The sequence below is a fragment of the Dasypus novemcinctus genome, chromosome 1 (genome assembly GCF_030445035.2).
Source record: "Dasypus novemcinctus isolate mDasNov1 chromosome 1, mDasNov1.1.hap2, whole genome shotgun sequence".
In the NCBI taxonomy this organism is placed as follows: Eukaryota; Metazoa; Chordata; class Mammalia; order Cingulata; family Dasypodidae; genus Dasypus; species Dasypus novemcinctus.
The window spans coordinates 91,491,862-91,514,076 of record NC_080673.1 but is presented as its reverse complement, the minus strand read 5'-3'; the positions used below and the strand labels follow the sequence as shown (position 1 = coordinate 91,514,076).

Below are 22,215 nucleotides of genomic sequence, written 5' to 3'. Positions count from 1 at the left end.
TTAGGGATATTTTGGGTAGTATAGCCCAAAAGACCTGTTGATGTTTTGAATGTGGAGGGTTAATAAGGAGTGAAATCAGGATGACTTTAAGGATTTTGGCAGGAATGATTTTGCTATTTACCGAAATAGGCATGGCTGAGAGAGGAGGAGATTGTAAGGACAAGGATTGGTTATGTCAAGGTATCGGCATTAGGCATCCCTTTGAAAAGTACTGTTGACATATGTAATAGAGCTGGGCTGGAGTTGTTGTTGTTGTTTTAATTAACAATAAATTATTTTAGCAATTATTTATTACTATGGTCATCAGCATCATGACGACGACGACCACCACCACCACCATCACCACGTTGGGAAATAAAAGCTAAACAATCCAGGACTTTCTCAATATTTTGAAAAGAACCGCTACTAGAAAAGGCCGAGTTTTCTAAACCCATTCATCCTCCAGCTCTGGGAATTTCCAGAACGCCCGGTGTCCAATCGGCTTCTAAATCCGCTCGGTCGGGGGTGGGCAGGGTTTAGAACAAATTCTGCTCCCTTGGCGTCTCCAGCAGGGCCACGTCGGAAGCCCTGCAGGTCTTGAAAGGTACATAAATGTTTTTTTCTCCATTGGCAATAAACTTAGATTCTTATTTCCAGTTAAGCTTAAAAGCACTAAAAAATAAATAACACTTAATTCTTTTATTTATCTTTTATGTAGTACTTTTCTTTTCATCTACGGATACATTAAACTACTCTGAGCTTTGCGGACCTGCCGTTCCCTCCCTCGCGCACGCGTGGGCTAGAGGGAGGGCCGCGGTGTTTCCGGGCGGCGTGTGGGGCAGGAGCCCTAGAGCTGCTCCTGCCGCTACCGACATGGAGACTTTGTACCGAGTCCCATTCTTAGTGCTCGAATGTCCCAACCTGAAGCTGAAGAAGCCGCCTTGGGTGCACATGCCGTCGGCCATGACTGTGTATGCTCTGGTGGTGGTGTCGTACTTCCTCATCACCGGAGGTAACTCGCGCTGGCTGGGGCCCCGGCGGCGCTGAGGCTTGGAGGTTCTGACCCGCCCGGAGAGGCGCTTCTGCTCCCTGACTCTCAGCCCCGGGGAAGGCTTCGCTGTGCTCGCGATTTTTTTTCGGAGGGAGGCGGGAAGTGCTGGGATCTCAAGTTTGAAGACCCACGGCTTTCTTTGCCCTCCCTCACGACCCTGTTCTGAATTTCTAGAGAACTTGTGTTCTCTCATTGCTTTACCTTTCCTCCTTTCCCAGGGATCCGAGTCGAATATACTTTTCAAGCCTAGATTTTCTTTTTTTTTAATTGCCTGCCATAAGTTGTTCTGGGAAAGTCTAGTTTGGCCCACTCTGCTTCCATGGAAAAGAAGAGTGTGAGACTTTTAACTTCTGTTTTTCTAAGGTCCCTGGAACCTTGGAAGACAGTTGACAGTCATTTGGCTTATTAGCTCATCCTCCACGATCTGGTGGTGGTTTTTGCCCCAATCGACAGTAAATATGCACGAGATTTCCCGAAACCACGGTTTTGATAAATATTTTACATTATAGATGAGATTTGCAGAATGTTCTTTGTTTCAGAAAGCAGAGTTGAGAATTTAAAGAATAAGGCAAATAGCATTACTATTAAATGCTTCTGAATTACCATCTTACCCTGTCTTTTTGAAATACAACGTTGAAAAGGGGCGTTGCTTTTCATAGTGGTGAGTTGGCAGTCTGACTACAATCTTTTTAAAGCCACCATCCTTTCAAATCACAGTTCAAAATTTACTCAAGAATGGGGGATGAGGTGTACTTAATTTGGAAAATTTAAAGTTAAAGCTGTACAGATTAGAAACAGCGAAGATAGTTATTCTTTTAAGAGACTAGCTCTTTATATCTTTGCCTTTATTCCTCTCCCCCTCCCCCTCCCTTCCCCTCTGTCCTTCTTCCTCCCTCCTCCCCCTCTCTGCTGTTTTTGCTGTACCTGTCCATTCGCCCTGCGAATATCTTCTCTTCTTGTCTTTCTCCTCTAGGATTCACTGGGATTCAATCCTGGTAACCTCTGATGTGTAGAGGTTCCCTGTCAATTGTGCCACCTCAGTTCTTGGTCTCTGCTGCGCTTCACCTTGACTCTCCCCTTTCTCTCTCTTTTGTTTTGTCATCATCTTGCTGCATGACTCACTTGCACGGGCACTGGCTCACTGCGTGGGCATTCGCGTCGCCACGCAGGCACTCAGCTCACAGTGTGGGCACTTGGCTTGGTGTACAGGCACTGGCTCACCATCCAGGCATGTTTTCTCTTCTTTTTTTCACCAGGAGGCCCCTGGGGATCGAACCTGGGTCCTCCCATATGGTAGGTGGGGGACCCATCACTTGAGCCATATCCGCTTCCCCATCTTTGCCTTTTCTTGGATATAAAAGTATAGTTGTATGTATAGTATGGTTGGTACTGAAGAGGGAAGAATCTGAAAATGAGAGGCCTTGGCACATTGATAGTCTTAGCACAGAGTTGAAAGCCCTGGGAGTGGATGAGTTAATTAGGGAGAGAATAGTAAAGAAGGAAGTGTAAGACAGTGGATCAAGCTCTGAGGAACTCCCAACATTTAGTGATACAGTAGAAGAGGAGATTCTGCTAGAGAGGAAGCAGCAAAACATGGAAAGGAGAATTAAAAAAAGTCATGAATGAGGATGTTTTCAAGAATATGGCTTTAGTCATCTAGATTGATTGCTGCTGGGAAGCCTCCTAGCATGAGAACTGAAAAGTGTCCACTAAATTTGGCAAAATGGAGGCCATTGGTTAAACCTTAGCAAGAGCAGTGTCTGTGGTGGCAGGAGCTAGATTGGAGTGAGTTGGAGACTGAACTGTAAGTGATGAGGGGGAGACAGCAAGTTTACCTAATTCTTTCAAAGAAGGAAGCCTGATTCCCTTTGGAAAAAGAAGCATAGAAGTAGGATATTAACTAGGAGGATTGGAGTCAAGTTAGGGTTGACCAGTAGCAAAGGAGTGGTTGACAATACAGGAGAGGGAAGATACAGTCAAAGAAACGAAATCCCAGAGAAGGCAAGAAGGGATGGGATCTTGATTTCTATAGAAAGGATCCCACATTGATAGGAGGAGGGACTTTCCTTTATTGTAGGTGGAGGGAAGGAGGTGAGGATGGATGTAGGTGCCAGGGATTTGTAAATTTGGTGGGAGGAAAATAAGGGAATTCCTATGCATTATTGTTTTGCTAGTCAAAGATGAACTATATGCTTGAGAAGAGCTGGGCTAAAGAAATTTGAGAATGGTGGAGAAGGTAAAGAGTAGATGTTGACAGTTGGAGAATGAAAATATTGTCCTAACATTGATGGATCAATAAGTGCCCATTTGAGTTGTTGGCCATGAATATTTGGTGTTGCCAGTCTGACTGATAGTATGATTTTTAGATGTCTCCTAATTTTACATATAAGCTTGAAAATTTCTTTTCTAGAATTGAGTTACTTCTCAATTTATAGAAACAAATCCATGCATTTTTGGCAACATTTTCTTCAGCTAAAATATAGCCTTTAAATATTAAATCTCCTTTTTTTTTGAGTCATTCTTGAGTTTTTGGCACTATTATTGAATTTATGGAATGCTTTTTGAATTTATGGAATGCATATCTCTTTTAGAGATAATATTTTTACAAGTCATTCTAAAACATTGAGGGAAGCGGACGTGGCTCAAGCAGTTGGGTTCTCACCTACCACATGGAGGTCCCTGGTTTGGTTCTTAGTGCCTCCTAAAGAAGACAGCTGCATGATGGGCAGCCGTGACAAACTGATGCAACAAAATAACATTTTTAAAAAATTTTTTTAATTCATTTTTTTAATATTACATTAAAAAAAAATGAGGTCCCCATATACCCCTCACCCCACTACTCCCCCCATAGCAACATTCTCCTCCATCATCATGACATATTCATTGCATTTGGTGAATACATCTCTGAGCATCGCTTCACCTCATGGTCAATATCCACATCATAGCCCACACTCTCCCACGTTCCATCCAGTGGGCCATGGGAGGACCTACAATGTCTGGTAATTGTCCCTGCAGCATCACCCAGGACAACTCCAAGTCCCGAAAACACCTCCACATCTCATCTCTTCCTCCCATTCTCCACACCCAGCAGCCACCATGGCCACTTTTTCCACACCAATGCCACATTTTCTTCGATTACTAATCACAATAGTTCATGAATAGAATATCAGTAAGTCCACTCTAATCCATATTCTATTCCTCCATCCTGTGGACCTTGGATTGGTTGTGTCCAACAACAAGATAACATGAGAGACACAACAAAGCAGGAAACGGAGGTGGCTCAAGCAATTACACTTCCCTCCCACATTGGAGGTCCCAAATTTGGTTCCTAGTGTTTCCTAAAGAAATAAGGGAGACAAACAGACAAGAGCAAGTGCAAACGATGAGGGGGTGGGGAGAAATAAATAATAAAATCTTAAAAAAAAAAACCCAAAATAAAAAAAACCACATTGAGATGAATTTCTGAAAGGTTTATCAAAATGGAGCTTAGGGAGAGAGTTGGGCCTCATTTGATTATAATGATTCAATCAAAGTAGTCTTATTTAAGCACAAATGTGTCTATAGAGAAATGAAAACTCTTATTTTTAAAACTAGGAATCCAGTTAATGTATACTATTGTTTTCATTACAGGAATAATTTATGATGTTATTGTTGAACCTCCAAGTGTTGGTTCTATGACTGATGAACATGGGCATCAGAGGCCAGTAGCCTTTCTGGCCTACAGGTAAAAGATACCTTTTTGAATGATTTGGTGGTGGGAAAGAATGTTGCTGGGGCATGCCTGCTTGTTTAAAAATATAATGAAACCTCTGGGATCCATCTATATTTAGACAACAGCTGTTTTAAAATACTGGATTTGGAGATGGCAAGAACAGGAGTAGAAATATATTAATTTTTTAAATAAAGTATTTCATAATAATTAATGTAATCATGTATTTAAAGAAGGATATCAATTTAAGAATATATTTATAGTCTGTTCTGGGGTTCAGCAAACCAGGGTACCTGTTTTTGTAAAGTTGTTACAAAATGGGCAAGCCAAGGCTATTTGTTTATATACTATCTAGTGTCTATATGCTTTTAATCCATAGCAGCTGAATTGAGTAGTTACTTTGCAAACAATATGGCCCACAAGCCTAAGGTCTTTACTGTCTGTCCATTTAAGAGAAAGTTCGTGGACCCTTGAACCATACCGTTAAATAAGAACAACAATTTTGAGACTTGGGGGTTCAATTTCAGCACTGAAACACTAATCCAGTGTGGTTTGGTTCGCCTGAGCGGTGCTTATCTCAAGTATTGCCTACTAAAATCCACTTGGATTTTAGTAACCTAAAAATATTTACCTAAACGTAACTGTGTATTTTCATTTACATTTATTTTTACATTAAGTATATTATGTGTGTAGAATACTCCTGAAAAGATTATCATTGTTTTCTGGGGAGGGTATCTAGATAACAGGAGTCTTGATGGTAGGGAAATTTTTCCCAATGTCCTTTTTTTGGGCTGTTTGAATTTTGAACTTGGTACATGTATTACATTTTCAGTTAAAGCAATTAACCAAAATGTATCGTATACCTTCTCTCTATATGCATAGTTAAATCACCTATTTAACAGAAAAATGAACTTTTCAAAGTCCATGAACTCTTAAGAATTTAATTAAAACTCTGTATCCCTAGAAAAATCAGATACACATATATATACACAAATTTACTGATTGCTGGAAGCCTCTTCATGGTCCTTGTGGGTTCATAGAGCCTTCAAAAGAACACTTGATTTGAAAATATTTCCCTTTGAAACAAAGATGCTTAGTAATTTTTACCATAAAACCTCAAAAAACATTTTTAACCAATTCAAGATTAATTTGAACTTGATAGTAGAAATTTGAAGTTGCATAATTTTTTTGAAAACTAAACTAAAGTTCTGAGTAAAAAGTTCATGTACATCAAATGTTGGCATATTTTTAGCTAAAAGTTTGTGTTAATTTTATGTAGACAGATGTGTTAGTTGAGGTTTTAAGACTTTCTAAATATAAGCTCCGTAAGGACAAAGATTTTTGTCTCTTGTTTTCTGTTGTATCCCTAGCACTAGAATAGTGCTTGACACATAATAGGCTCTTAATAAATTATTTGTTGAATGAATGAAGGAATGGATATCCAGAAATGTAATAAAATAGTTGTAAGAGTAAGAATAAAAAGTTAGTGCAAAAATTTTTTTAGCTCTAAGTAGAAATAAGAATTACAATCTGAAGAAAAAATTTTACATTTTTCTGGGAGTTTTCATCTATTTTTTTGCTGAGGTCTTTCCTTTCTTTTTCAGAGTAAATGGACAATATATTATGGAAGGACTTGCATCCAGCTTCCTGTTTACAATGGGAGGTTTAGGATTCATAATCTTGGACCGATCCAATGCACCAAACATTCCAAAACTTAATAGATTTCTTCTCCTATTCATTGGATTCGTCTGTGTCCTATTGAGTTTTTTCATGGCTAGAGTATTCATGAGGATGAAACTACCGTAAGTTATTAAGTATTTTATGTAATCAGCAACTTAACTTGTGTTATAAATTGGTAAAATGATTAATTGAACACCATAAAATCACATTTAATTTAGCCCTCATGTAAACAGATGGAAAATTTGTGACTTGCGCAAGGTTATAGCTACTTAGTAACAAAACTGAAAACTAGGTCTTCATCCTGATTGTTACCAATGCATGTTCATGGGAAAATTCGTTTATTTTAGCTTAGTATCGTAGGTGGGAGAGAATTGTTATATCCTCAACAATTAAAACTTTTTATTTCAGTGTAACAAGGTGTAGATTTACAGAAACATCGAGCAGAAAGTACAGCTTCCCCATATAACCCCCTCTCATACACATTTTCCCTGTTATTAACATTTTGCATGAATGTGGTATCTTTGCTACAGTTCATGAAACAATATTATAATTATGCTATTAACTTTATCCCACTGTTTACATTAGGGTTCAGTCTTTGTGTTATACAGTTCTTTGAATTTATTTGTGTTTGTGTGTGTGTGTGGTAAATTTTCTACAAATTAAAATTTCCTTTTTCATCTCTGCTCAAATGTATAATTCAGTGGTGTTAATTACAAAAACAGAGTTGTGCCTCTAACCCCATCTTCCATTGCTTAAATTTTTTCATCACCCCAAACAAATTCCATAGCAATTAAGCATTAACTACCCATTCCTCTTCCCCAGTTCATTTTTCGTTCAGCTTCAAGTGTCAACTATACTAATTTCTTAGATTGTTATTTCCTTATTTTATTATAGAAAGCATAAAAGGGAATACAGGAGTGTATTTGAATTTTACAAGTTCACTTGTCCTTTGGCTTAACCCATCTGTTGCCTGTAACATATCTGGATGAAATGGGCAGGCTTCCTTAAGAAAGTCAGAAGCACTTACCTTACAACCACCTTCTGTCCTAGCTATGGCAGGATGGGAAGAGAACAGTGTCCCTCGTCAGCTGACTATCTGTGTGGAGATATAACCCCTTCAGATTCCTCTACCAACAGCTCTTATTTTTGTCTAGGGAAAACAGTTTTAATCATTGACCAAATTGTAAGAAGTCTTTGGTACCCCATCCTTCTCTCTTTGTACTCTTTTTTTCTTGCCCCTTTAAAAATAAGTCAATATAGACTGAGGTATTCTGGTATGGAAGAAATTGAAGTGTTCTGTAGCAAATTAAGAAAAGAAGAGACTCTTAGAATAAAAAGGCTATTAAAAACTAACAACCAAACAGAAGCAAATAGCCAAAACAGAAAGGAACCCTGGAGGCATATATCAAAACAGAGGTTGTGAGCTTTGCTCATAGAACCAGATTTGTTACCATTCTATGAAGAGTTCCCATTCTGTCATTCTACCTTAAACTTTTAGGTACCCTACAGAGGATGTGAGTATATTACATTAAAAGAGAGGTGTTTTATCCTTTCGCTCAGGCACTTTTGGCTTAAGATGATCAGTGATCTCTATTGCTTACCAAAAAGCTTTGGGATATCTTTAATTGTCTGGATTGTCTCTGTCTTTCCCAGTTATTTATTCCAATGTTTGTCTTCCTATCCCCATTCTATAGGCCAGTATCCAAGATTGTTGACAAAAATCCGGCTTGGGGGAAGGGAAATACAGTTTCAGGAATATATTAAGATATAATTAAAGGTGATTGCAGATTATGTTTTGTAATCAAGGCAGAACAGTTATCTGCATTACTACTTTTTATAACTTGTCATGCAGCTAAATCTAGAATTTGAGTTTGTAAGATGAAGAAATTTTTGGTTCCTTCTTTGGTATGATTTCTCATTTACAACTCTGAATGCCTGGTACCTGGGATGTAGAGTCGGGAGAAACAATGACAGTTTTAGATAGTAAAGGGAAGCAACAGTATTGCCTTTGTAGGAATATTTGCATCCCTGAAGACAATGATGAGCCAGGTCTTTGGGCTACACATTGCCCACAGTAGGGTTGTAGTTAGTACCTTCAGCAAGGAAGGAATGTGTCTTCTTTCACACACATTGTCTATGATACCATACTCTATGATGTGGGAAAAAAGACATTAAAAAATACCAGTAACCAGTTACTAGCATCTGGAGTAAAGGATAACTGTGCTATAAGATGCACTATGATAACTCCGGGATCTAATTCTTTTTCACAGAGTCTTACATCACCTTTAGCAAGATGTGATTTTAGAATGGAGAAAACAGTAGCACTGAAACAGTACTACTGGTTCTGTATATGCTTTCATAAAGACCTGATCTTGTCTCCCTTACTGGTAAAATTTTACTAATTAAAACATTTAATCTGATGTGTTGTCTTTTGAAGAAATATGGATGCTAATAAAATGAATGATTTATTATTTGCCTACATGCAGTATATTTAAAGTGAACAATTTTAGTGCTTAATTTTTTAAGCAGAGTTACAGAGGAGCAATTTTCAGTTTGAAAAGAAAAAATTTTGTAATATACTTCATAAGATAATGTATGTGAAATTGTGTTTGTGTAATCTTTAAATTAAAAAAAAAATCAGTGTTTGGACATGGCACAGAAGACTTTCATATAAGTTGGCACCTGGTCCTTCTTAAAAATAATGAATGGTTGTTATACTGTCTTTAGCCTCCTCCACTATTAGGGCAGTTTTGACCTAAAGCAGAATCTTAAAAATTAAAATAATAAAAATAAAAAGTGGCCTGCAGTGTTTGGCTGGGAATAGATGGATGTGGTCCTACATTTAGGGAAGGTTGTTGTAAAGCCATATAAAATTAGTCTAAATAGATAGCGTTATGTAACTGGGGACAAAGGACCAGCTTTACTCAAGACTGACAAAAATTGCCAGTTTAGCCTGTCAAATAGTGTTTATTAAGCCTGATGAGAAAAACTGAGAATCCCACAAGTAAACCCTAAGATCTTGGTGTCAGTTCAGGAAAGATGTTTCAGGGAGAGGGGAACAGAATAAAAAGTGAAAAATAAGAATCTAGTAATACTTAACATTATATGGTGAATAAGATCATGTCTATAGGTGATTCTTCCATATAATTGAAATTTAACTTTGCAGGCACAAAAAACTTTATTTTATTCATTTTTCATAAACTTCTTTCTGAAGTGTTTTATTCCCACCTTAACACTTACATTTGTATAGCAAATATTTATTTTTTTTAATACCAATTATTTGATCGGCGCTATGAACAGTAAGCATAATTTCACCTTTTTGATTCAAGATCATTTTACGTTTTAGTACGTAGTACTACTTTTCAGTTTTTTGGTTTATTTCCTCAGTGTAAACCTGTCGTTTGTCATTTTTTTCAGTGTCTACCTATTCTAATTTCATCCTTTCTGCCCCACCCCCGCCCCCTTTTTTTTTCAGTTTGCTGGTTCTTCTGTGATTTGAGGAAACATAGCTTGGTTATTGTTACATTTTAAATCAGTCCTGGCTGAAGAAGACCTTAATGGCCTGGCAAATGAGGTGTTTGAGAGTCCTCATTTGCTTCTGTGTTTGGAGCTATATTCTGGAAAATTAAGGTTGTAGAGAGTCTGGCCTCTGAAAAAGTTGGGTTGTTTCAGTAACCAGTCTAGTATACAGGGTTCATTTTTAGCAAATGAGAGAGGTAATTCTAAAAGAAAAAAAAAAAAAGGTGTAGTTTGCTGAGTACAGTGTGTAGTAGAATGAGTGAAGAATTCGGAATTCAATTTTGGATTGGCTGCTAATTGCCAAAGACTCTCTTGGACTCAATCCCATATTTGTTAAATGAAGTTAAAGATATACTTCAGATACTTATTGTCAAGATTAAATGAGCTTTCAAACATAATATCAATGTCAGTTTGTGTTTATATTAAGAAGATAAAACAAAACCATAAGAGTTCTTTGTTTCAAGTTGGATTCTGGCTACCATTTCAAAATTTTAAAAAAACCGTTACTGTTTCTAAAAGAAGAAAGTGAGATTTTTGTTTCTAGGACCATCAGAGAAGGTAGTGCACCAGGAATGAGGAGTCTTGTGTTTCAGTGCCAGTGCTGTTGCTTTCTCACCCATGACATTGAGCAAACTACATACTGTCCCCCCAGTTTCACATTCTTTAGCGGTAAAATGGGAATAATCTTTATTCACCCACCTTTTTAGGATTGTTGCAAGGATTGAATGCAATAGTGTATATCACAGTATTTTGAGAAATGTCTGTATTAGTGTTATCCTAGCACAGTGTCTGCCTTACACACAGAAGGCTGATGATTGTCAAAAGGATGAATGCCTTAAAGTTAAATGGAAGATCCTTCATGGTGGCTTCTGCTATCCCTACTTGTTGTTTTGAGTTCTTGATTTACTTTGACCTTATATGTCTATAATTGTTGAAAATTCTCAAAGGCATGAATATAATAAAGATCAGGAAAGTTTCTGAACTGTGAGAGAGGGCTAAATGATTCTAAGAGAAACCATAGTAGATATGTTTCAAAAAGCTTAATTTTATTCTCTACCAAGAAGTATATTGCTTTATTTGCTTCTCATTTCTTTCTTCCAAGAAAGTATCTTTATAGCATTACAACACTTCTTAACTGTTCCTGTATTTTTCTTAAGCTGGCAGTATATATTTGTTTGGCAACTTTGAAACAAAAAGATGTCCATTTAAGTATTTCTTTCTGTCTAAATATAGGTTGACAATAATCTATGGATTTATAGTACATCAACACAGGCCACACACTTGTTACAAGAAAGAATACCATCACATAGTGATATAAAGACAAAGCTGTCCCAAATGCTCGACATATGCCGATGAGAGGAAACCATGCTAGCTATCCCTAAAGGGTCCTCAGTGCCTTTGTTTCATAATGTAAGCTAGCTGTTAAGTAACTTCCACTGCATGGTGCAGTTATTAGCCTGTGAGACTTAGGTCTTTTAAGTACCCTTTTTGTCAAGTATCCAGCATTATAGTAGCAAATGTTTGGTATATCCGAAGAGATTTTTTATTTAATTATTTTGTAGAGAGTATGAAAAGTTTTGGGTTTAATTTATACATTAATTTCAGTTTCCTTGCAGATTACAGGATATGTTAGGATACTGATGATCTCATCCTTTAGACTAGAATGTTAAAGAGTGGTTAGCAAGGGCAGGAGGGAGGTGAGTGTGGTCATAGAAGGGCAACATGAAAGAACCTTGTAGAGATGGAACTGTTCAATAGCTTGACTTTGTGTGTCTAGAGTAGGGGACACATAATCCTATACTGGCAATAAATTGTAAAGAACTTCACACATCCACAAGTAAGTATAAGCAGTCTAAGTAAGATGTGTGGATTGTATCAACATTAACAACCAAGTTGTGATGTTATATTATATAGTTCTGCAAAATGTTAACATTGGGGTAACCTGGAATCAGTGTACAAGGGATCTCTATTTCTCCCAATGGCTCATGAATCTATAAGGATCTCAGGAATTTCCATAAAATGAAAAGCAGTTGGCAGGATGCTTTGGGAGGTAGCAAGTCCCTATCCTGGAAAACATTCAAGCAAAAGCTGAATATCTGTATCTGAGCTGTCATAAAGATGATTATGTTAGATGAAAGTTCTCTGTATTTAGAGTGTGGATTGGCCATGTTGAAACAGCAAAAGGTAAAGGATGTCGGTTCTGGGGAAATTGCATGGGCTGCACAGATTTAGGCTGGATAGGAAGTCAAATGATCCAGAAGCTAGAAGGGAGAAAAATCACATTTTTGAGTGTCTGTTCTGTGCCAGGCAGTGTCAGGCTAGAGCTCCTGACAGTTATTTTGACATTTCCTGAAAGAATAGCAGTGCAGGGTCAGATGCTACTCTGCAGACTGTTTCTTGACTCAGTGGCTCACCTCACAAGTGTAAATAGTTCCAGATTATCCCACCTTTTCTGGCAGTATTATGGTTTTTAGAAATTCAAGCTAGTTTCTTTCTGTAAATAGGTTTGTGGTTTTTGCAGTAATAGTGAGTCCAGAGGAAATAGTCTTAACTTTTTAACTTTTACATAACTTTTTCTCATTTTATGTTGTTACCTTAGGGGTTTGTAACTTTGTTATACTTTGAGGGGGAAGAATAATGGAACTCAGGCCCCATAATTTCTTTATTTGAGATGGGGGTAAGACATGAAATAAGAACCATAATAAGGAATCACAATATTTTTGAATTGTCATTTGATTCATTCTGAAATTATTTGTTCACTTTGAAATGCTACTTCCTTTTATAAATTTTATCTTTACAGAGGCTATCTGATGGGTTAGAGTGCCTTTTGAGAAGAAATCAATGGATACTGGATTTGCTCCTGTTAATGAAGTTTTAAAGGCTGTACCAATCCTTTAATATGAAATGTGGAAAAGGATGAAAAGCAGCAGAGGAAGAGACATCTTGTGAAACATAGGAAGCTTATTAAAGCTTGGACTAGAATTTCTTCTTGGTAATACCGGAGAGACAATCTTATCACAGTGTTTTTTCCTTCTGACCTATGCTGGCATACCAATGATGCTATGTCACATTTTCTTCTTAGTTTTTCATTTCCAGAAGGAAATATACTCCATTTATACAACTGTAATATTGAATAAAGTGATTTTTTTTTTTTTTACAACTCCCTTAGCAGTTTTTAGAGATGGAATTTCTGATTTTTGGAAATTAATGTAAAATCCGGAAGCGAGATCCTTTAACTTGAGAATGCTGGACAGTTGATCAGCTTTACCTATGGTGCTTTGCCTTTAAACAGAATGTGTGATAGTATGTTATTTCAGATACGTATGTAAAATTGTTTCCTGAACAATAAGATATATGAAAGGAGCAGAAATAAATAATTTTTCTAATTAATTTGTTTGTTTTATATTTTATATTTGTTTCTTAAGTGACTGATAATTGAGTACTAACCTTTCTGACTATAATCATTCTGTCCCATCTTGTATCTTTCTTTAGCTACCATTAGTATCTCAGAGTCTCAAAAATGTAGTTGGAATGATACCTTTGTAAGGTAAAAACTGCATACCCCTCCCAGATTCAAGCATAGGTTGAATTTGAAGATCTCAGAGTTGTTGTGAAAGTGATGGTGTTAGATGAAAGTTAGTTCCCTATAGGCATTCGTGTTCAATTGACACAATTTTGAGCATATATAAAAACAGTTCAAGACTAGTATGGTCTTTCTTCACTAATTTTTTCTAGGTAGTCCTTCCAGTTATCCCTGATGCCAGGAGCTTTGCTTCTTTAAAGGTTCAATTCAGTTCTTACCCTAAAATCTTTTAAGTTTACGGAATAATTTCCTCTCAGATGAATTTCTTTTCTAATTCCAAGGCTGATCTAAATGTAGTTTTTCAGGTAAAAAGATTTCAAAAAATATTGAGTTCCTGTTATATGCCAAGTACAATTTAACAGTTACTGAGGATGTAGTGGCGCATAAGACATGCCATCTCCATCCTCATGGACTGTATGTTCTTAGTGGAAATCAGATAACCAATGGACAGAAAATGTAAAATGTCAAATACTAATAAATGCAACCCCCAAAATAAAAGTGACTAGCTAGAAAGCTGAGGTGAACCCCTCAGCTTAGCGATGCTAGCTGCTAGTCACACTCTTGCACCTGGACAGCAAGTCCTTTCTTGAAAGGATGTAAGTAGCACATCTCTTTTGTCACAGGCTTATAAAGAAAACACTTGGTTTCTTTTTAAATTTAAAATGAGAGGGAACTTTATATATCTGGTTTATAGGAGATTGTACTGTTATTGTTTATTTGAACTGGGAAGTGTGGAGTAACTTACATACTCAGTAAATCCTGAAGTGTAAAGCTGGAAGAAAAAGACCATTTTGATAGTGAGTGAACAGGTCACTTGCTATAGAGCTTGAATTGGAACTCAAGTCTTCCATATACCAGACCAATTGATTCCATTACATGCTGCTGTTTTTTGGTACTGAAAAGCATTCTTCCAACAAACTATAAGAATGATATATTTATTTATTTGAGAATGACATGTGCCAGATGATGGATTATATCAGTGAGCAAAAAATATTCAGCCTTATCCAAGTAAAGTTTATAATCCAGTGATTATTAAAAACAAAACAAAACAAAAGACAAATTTTCTTTGTCTTAGGGTCATATAGGAAGAGCAGTTGGACCCAGACTTGGGATGGGGGAAGCTTTTAATTTGTTGGAACTATCAGTTACTAACTGCTTAGAAGTTTCAAGCACTAACACATTTTTGTCAAAATCTCTCTTACTCATTTTTCCTTGTTTTATGTATTACTATGTATTAAGACTCAGTTGCATATGAGAGAAACTCATGCTAGTGTAAAGCAAAGAGGGTAATTTATTAGGATACTGGAGTGTCTCATGAACTTACACAAATAGGATTGCTGCTGGTTATTAGAAGGATCCAGACTTTAGGAATTGACTCTGTAAGGACCCTCGTTCATTTTTGACACACTCTATGGGTCTGCTTCATGTTTTTTTGTAAGACCAGTCACTTCTGTTATGGTGGGAATCATGTTCACAGTGTGGGAATCATGGCTGCCAACCTATCTTGGTCATTACTCTCTAGAGGAAATATCCTTGAGTCCATCACTGATTCCAAATCCAAAAATCCCATGGGAAGAACTGTTTGACCAGTTTGTTCCAGGTATTTACTGGTAGTTTTCTTATTTTGATTTGGAAAATATGTTAGAAAGTAAGGTGTGGTTGCTAACTTGTAGTTGAAGGGCTTAATAGTAGAAGGATTAATATGTACCAAGGAAAACTATTACTGGCTTTTGGTCATATTTTTGGTTTTATTTTTTATAACACTTGTAAATTTGCTGAAATGTTTTCTTATACCATGCCATGTGTTTGGTTAACTGAACTAGATGTATTTTTAATACCATTGCTCCAATAATTGGAATTAGGTAAGTTTGAAGTATTACAATACTTACCATCCCAAAGACTAAGTATGGGGGAATGATGTAGCTCATGTGTTGAACTCTAGCTTCCCATGTAAGAGGTCCAGGGTTCATTCCCTGGTACCTCCTAAAAAAAAAAGCCCCCAAAACCAAAAAAACTTTATGCTGTAGACCTATGTACACTCTTCAATATGGTAGCCACTCAGAACAAGTGGCTATTGCGTATTTGATATGCAGCTAGTTTGAACTGAGAGGACCTGTAAGTGTAAAATAGATTTGGATTTTGAAGATAACAGTACAAAAAATAATATATCTGAATAGTTTTATATTGATTACATGTTGAAAAGATGGTATTTTTCTATATATCAGGTTAATTAAAATATTAAAAGTATAATTTTACCTGATTCTTTTTACTTTTTAAAATACAGCTACTATATGTGGTTTACATTATATTTCTATTGGACAGAACTACTGTTCTCAAACTTTAATATTTCTCAGAATACTCTGGAGGGTTTGTTAAAACACAGATTGCTTGGGCCTACTCCTAGAGTTTCTGATTCTGTAGGTCTGGGATGAAGTCTGAGAATTTGCATTTCTAACAAGTTCCCAGGTAACACTGATGCTGCTAGTCCTGAGTCCACATTTTGAGAACCTTCAGACCAGGGACCAGATAATATTTTATGGGTTGTGGGCCAGTCTCTGTCACATCTACTCTGCCATTATAGTGCAAAAGCAGCTATAGACAATACAAGAATGAATGAGCATGACTGTGTTCCAATAAAACCTTATTAATGGATACTGAAATGTGAATTTCATATAATTTTTAAGTGTCATGAAGTGTTCTCCAATTGATTTTTTTAAAACGTAAACTTGAAAGTTGGCTTGAGGGCCATGCCAAAAAAAAAAAAAAATGCTATCGGCTATAGTTTTGCCAATCCCTGTTCTAAACTATGCCTGTCAAAGGAAAAGGGTGACTAGAATGGTAAAAGTATTCAGGAAACCAGGTCAGCTTTGTAAGTATTGAATAAACTGGGAATGCTGAATCTGAGCAAGAAAAAGTGTTGAATAGTAAAAGATGAATAATGAACTGTCTTAAAGTATCAAAAAAGCTGTCCTGCAGTTCACTCTGTTGTCATTCCAGAAAAAAAACTAAGGAAGATACATTTTTACACAATGTAAGGAGGGTATTTGAAACTATTAGAGCTTTCTAAAAATGAAATACCATATTGGTATGCACAAAAGACAACCAAGTAATTTCCTAAAAGAAAAAGAACTGTCTATAACACATGAAAAAATATCCACTGTGTAATCATACACCGGTAGTTTGAAATTATTTTATTGTAGAAGTTGAGAGATGTTCAATTATTTGCAAATAGAAAGTCCAGGACTCAGGAATAATTTTGGGACTGACAAAGATTTATTTATTGCCGGCCAGACTCAGGAGCCTTCTGTTCAAAACTGGAGAGTAGAACAAGATTCTCAAGTTCCTTTTATATAGGGTGGAGAGTCAAATGGTGCTTTTATCAAAGAAAACGACTTTCTTCCTTCGTTGTTTGTCTGAGTACCAGATAGGTTTTGAATTAACATATCACCCACATTCTGTCTGGATACAACCTTGAATACACATCCTTTCTGAACATGCAAAGTCTAAAGGGCCTATATTACTCAATTGGATTTCTAGGCACACTTGGACACAGATAATTTTGAATTCATGCACAGACTATATTTCCCCTTCGAGGCCAAGCCCAATTTTATTTAAGCTTTGGCATCACTGCTATCAGAATCTCTCTGGGCTGACCGGCATGTATATAGAGTTTGCATTGCTAAATTTTTTCCCGGGACATGGTCACCAAGGGCAGGGCTGCAGCTTCTCACTGTCCCACATGCACAGCTCAGGATACATACAGCTCAGGATCTCTATGAAAGAATGAACAGCCTCCCACCCATAGCCCACATCATTATGAATCCCCAAAAGGGAAATAAAGTGTTAGTACACTAATCTATTCCTCTAGGTATAATACCCTTTGATTGCATTAAACTCTGTTGAGAGGCCTTGAATTAGGTTACTTGATAAGATGGCTTTAGGGCTTTTGATAGGACTACAACAGTGAGGCGTGAATTAGGTTGAGTCTCCACCCCTATGCTGGGTCTGATGTAAATAGAAACACAGAAACTCAGACAGACAGGAAAAAGAAGCTGCCAAATTTGATCCTGGGCTGTGAGAAAAGTTTCACCCACAGCTGAGGTGCAAGGAAGGAAGCCCCTAAGAGGTTCAAGGAACTGAGACCAGAGACAGAGAGAGGGCCTGGTAAGAGACAAGCCCCATGCCAGGTTTGCCTACAGCTGCAGAAAGGAGAGACCTCAGCAGTGATCAGCTGCCATCTTCACCATGTGGCAGCTGACCTGGTGAGAAAGCATCTCTGATAGTGCCTCATTTTGGACTTTTCACAGCCATGGAACTGTAAGCTTTTACCCCAAGTAAAAACCCTTTATGAAAGCCAACACATTTCTGGTACTTTGCATCAACAACCCTTTGGCAAACTAAAACATACACTGAATACTAATTGGCATAATCTCTTTAGAGAGAATGTGACAATGTATTAAAAAAACTTGAAAACATTTATATCTTTCATCTTACCAATTTTCATGTCTAAGAATTATCCCTAAATATGCATATGCGTAAGGTATCCATAAAGATGTATGTCAAGGGTATTTATAGTAGCATTTAAAAAATTTTTTACATAAATTTTTTTAAATAAACTTTTTAAAAAGTTTTAGATTTACAGAAAAATTACAGCAAAATTATAGAGAATTCCCATATAGCCTCCCCCCGCCAAATGCATAGTTTCTGCTCTTATTAACATCTTATATTAGTGTGGTAAATTTGTTACAATCAATGAATCAATATTGAAGCTGTACAAGATGTTATAGACTTTGACAAATGTATAATGTCATATGTCCTTCCCTGCAGTATCATACAGAACAATTTCACTGCCCTAAAAATGTCCTGTGTTCCACCTGTTCACCAAATGTGGCCCACCGCGGGCTGCTGAGTTCATGAGGCTGTGCCTTGCCTCTGGTGTCTAGACGTCCCTAGAGCCCCCAGGAGCACTTTTGTATGAGGCTTTGTCTACTCTGGCAGCTAGTGAGACAATAAACATAACCTCAGCTTCTAGGAATTATCTCTAAGTATGCATATGAATAAGATTTGCATAAAGATGTATGTTAAGGGTGTTAATAGTAGTGTTTTTATAATAGCAAAGATGAAACATACTAAATGAAGTGTGATATGGGATTAAGTAAATAAATTATGGCATATTGAATCAAATATAAACCCTTTAATTATGGAAGAATATTTAATGAAATAGGAAACTGTTCACTATATGTTTAATTAGACATTTAGAGACAATAAAAATTGGTTGTGATTCAAAATTCATCAAAGGAAAAAAGGCAAATGTGTGCATTAAAAAGCGGCTAAAAGACTTCGAGGAAGATGGAAGATTAGAGAGGCAAAAGAATCACTTCTCTTCCAGAAGAAATAGCTAGAGGTCAGGTTGAGACTGTCTGGAGGGCTACTCTGGGGCTCAGAACACCAGAGGAAGGTGAGACACCACACAGAAGACAGAGGGGTGAAGGAAAGGAGTCTGAGCTGGCTGGGAAATCCCATGAGTAGAGCTGCCAAAGCGGCAGGGACCGCCTTCCCCCACCTACAGAGCAAATAGCAGTCTGTGGATGGCAGTAGCTGTGCACTGCAGTGGCTGCAGACTGAAGCCGAAAGGGGGCCTCTTCCTCAAGAAAGAGGAGAGCGAGGGACACAGCCTTCAGGAAATTCAGATTTTTGCCAGAGAACTCGGTCTGCTGCATTGGAGTCCCACACTTCCAGGCCTGGTGGGGCTGTGACATTGTTTGCATTGAAAACCTAGAGGGAACTAATGATAACTTGCCTGCTCAAACACCCTTCTTACTGCCCTAGACTGGTTGCAGAGGAAGCAGAGGGAGGGAAGGTGTGGCTGGCCAAGGGTGAAAACAGCATCTGAGAATGTTTGTTTGTGACCAGAGGCCAGCCCTGAGGACATTGCTCCTGCACCGCCTACCCACCTGAGGGTCTGAGCTGAGAGGTCTGCCCAAGAGAGCCATCGACTGGCTAGACCAGAAAAGTCCACAAAAAAGAAAAAAATTAAATAAAAGAGGAAATTGGGTGCCTTTACTGCCCCTTTCTCAAAGGCCCTTGGAAACTGGCCTGCACCCCTAGTCCCAGTTTGAGCAGTTTAACAAGTGCAATCCTAAATATTTAGAACAAATTAAACCAAGGGTCAAAGAACAGTGGTAGCACGCAGGTACTGAACAGATGTGGCTCAGGCAACTGAGCTCCTGCCTACCACATGGGAGGTACAGGTTAGGTTCCTAGTGCATCCTAAATAAGACAGGCTGGTGCAGCGAGCTGATGCAACAAGATGATGTAGTGAAATGATGCAACTAAGAGACACAATGAGGAAACACAATGAGAGATGCAACAAAGCAGGGAGTGGAGGTGGCTCAGGTGCCTCCCTCCCAAATGGGAAGTCCCAGGTTCTGTCATGGTGCTAACTAAAGAGAAAAGACCAGCACGCAGCAAACAGACACAACACATACGAACAGTGAGGGGGTGGGGAAAAATAAATAAATAAATACATACATAAAAAAGAGATATCATTTAAAAAAAGACATATGCTGCCAGAATGGATAAGAAGACATGAGCCATTCATATGCTATCTGCAGGAGACTTACCTTAGACCCAAGGATGCAAATAGACTGAAAGTGAAAGGTTGCTAAGAGATATTTCATGCAAATAGTAACAATAAAAGAGCAGTAATAGCTATACTGGAATCACACAAAACAGATTTTTTTAGGAGGTAATGGGGATTGAACCAAGGCCCACTTGAGCTACCTCTACTCCCCAAAATACTTTAAATGCAAAAAGTGATAAGAGATGCAGAAGGCCATTATGTATTAATGAAGTCACAGTTCACCAGGAAGGAATAACAGTCATGAATATCTATGCACATGACCAGGGTACCCCAAAATATATGAAGCACATTCTGGCAAAATTGAAAATAGAAATGGACATCTATACAATAATAGTTGGAGATTTCAACATGCCACTCACATCAATAGATAGAACAACTAGACAGATAATCAACAAGGAGACAGAGAACTTGAACAATAAATGAGTTAGATATCACAGATATCTACAGAACATTGCACCCCAAACCAACAGGATATACATTCTTCTCATGTGCTCATGGATTTTTCTCCAGGATAGATCACATGTTGGGCCACAACGCAGCTCTCAATAAATTCAAGAAGATTGAAATTATATAAACCTTCTCTGATCATAATGGAATGAAGCTGAAAATCAGTAATAGGCAGGAAAGGGGAAAATTTGCAAATATATGGGGGCTAAACAACACAATCTTAAATGATCAGTGGGTCAAAGAAGAAATTGCAAGAGAAATTAGTAGGTGTGCTGAGACAAATAAAAATGGGAATGCAACTTTTGAAAATTTATGGGATTCTATGACAACAGTGCCGAGAGGGAAATTTGTAGCCCTAAATGTTTATATTAAAAAAGCAGGAAGAGCTGAAAATCACAGATCTAACTAAACAACTGGAGAAACCAGAAAAAGAACAGCAAACCAATTCCAAAGTAAACAGAAAGAAAGAAATAATAAAGATTAGAACAGAAATAAATGAAATTGAGAACAAAAACAATAATAATAATAAAAAAGAAAATCAACAAAACCAAAGCTGGTACTTTGAGAAAATCAACAAACCTTTAGCAAGACTAACAAAGAAAAGAAGAGAGAAGATGCAAATAAATAAAATCAGGAATGAAAGGGGAAACATTATGACTGACCTCACAGAAATAAAAAGGACCACAAGAAGATACTATGAGAAACTATATGCCAACAAATTACACAACCTAGACGAAATGGACAGATTCCTAGAAATGCACAACAACCTACTTTGACTCTATAGGAAATACAGACCAATCACACTTAAAGAGATTGAATCAGTCATTAAAAATCTTCCAACAAAAAAAACAGTCCAGGACCAGATGGCTTTGTATTAGTCAGGTTCCCTAGGGAAACAGAATCCACAAGAGATATCTGTCAATAGTATGTGGTTCTATAAAAGTCTCTCATGCAGCCGTGGGGATGCACAAGTCCAGGTTCCGCAGGCAGGCCACAACCAGGGGCTGCAATGAAAGTCCGATGAAGGTTCTTGACAAGTTCTGGGAGATGTTGGCTGTCCAAAGATGAGCTGGGAAATTCTCTCTCAATGCTGGAATCACTTCCCCTTTTAAGGCATCCAACTGATTGGGTTCGCATTCAACTGATTGCTAATGACAATCTCCCTGATTGATGTAATTATGATCAGCTGCTTCTGATTTACCACTGCAGTAAAGTCAGCGGTGACTAAAGTCCATAAATGCCCTTGTATTACAGTTAGCCCAGTGCTTGCTTGACCAAACAACTGGGCTCAATTACCTGGCCGAATTGACACAATAACCTAACCATCACAGCTTCATAGGTGAATTCTACCAAACATTTTGAGAAAAATCAATACCAATTCTGTGGGAAAGGGTGTAGCTCAATGGTTGAGTGCTTGCTTCCCATGTGTGAATGTTCAATTCCCAGTACTTCCTACACACACACACAAACACCAGTCTTGTTTAAACTCTTCCAATAAAAATTGAAAAGGTGGGAATATTACCCAACACATGTCATGAAGTCAACATAATCCTATACCAAAGTCAGATAAAGATACTATAAGAAAAGAAAATTATAGACTAATC

General features: G+C 37.5%; 1 protein-coding gene across 1 annotated transcript; it reads left to right on the top strand.

The window, feature by feature from the left end:
• The first annotated feature begins 768 nt into the window (after positions 1–768).
• Positions 769–13,328, top strand: OSTC (oligosaccharyltransferase complex non-catalytic subunit). The gene is made up of 4 exons (XM_004476185.3): positions 769–991; positions 4,661–4,754; positions 6,344–6,541; positions 12,739–13,328. The coding sequence occupies exons 1-4, from the start codon at positions 853–855 to the stop codon at positions 12,755–12,757; spliced, it is 450 nt and encodes a 149-aa protein (XP_004476242.1). The 5' UTR covers positions 769–852; the 3' UTR covers positions 12,758–13,328.
• The last annotated feature ends 8,887 nt before the right edge of the window (positions 13,329–22,215 follow it).

Bases quoted from the DNA above. Each gene is read 5' to 3' on its own strand.
- OSTC (XM_004476185.3), top strand. From the start codon at position 853: ATGGAGACTTTGTACCGAGTCCCATTCTTAGTGCTCGAATGTCCCAAC. The intron at 992-4,660 runs GTAACTCGCGCT...TTTTCATTACAG, and splicing joins GTACTTCCTCATCACCGGAG to GAATAATTTATGATGTTATT. The intron at 4,755-6,343 runs GTAAAAGATACC...TTTCTTTTTCAG, and splicing joins GTAGCCTTTCTGGCCTACAG to AGTAAATGGACAATATATTA.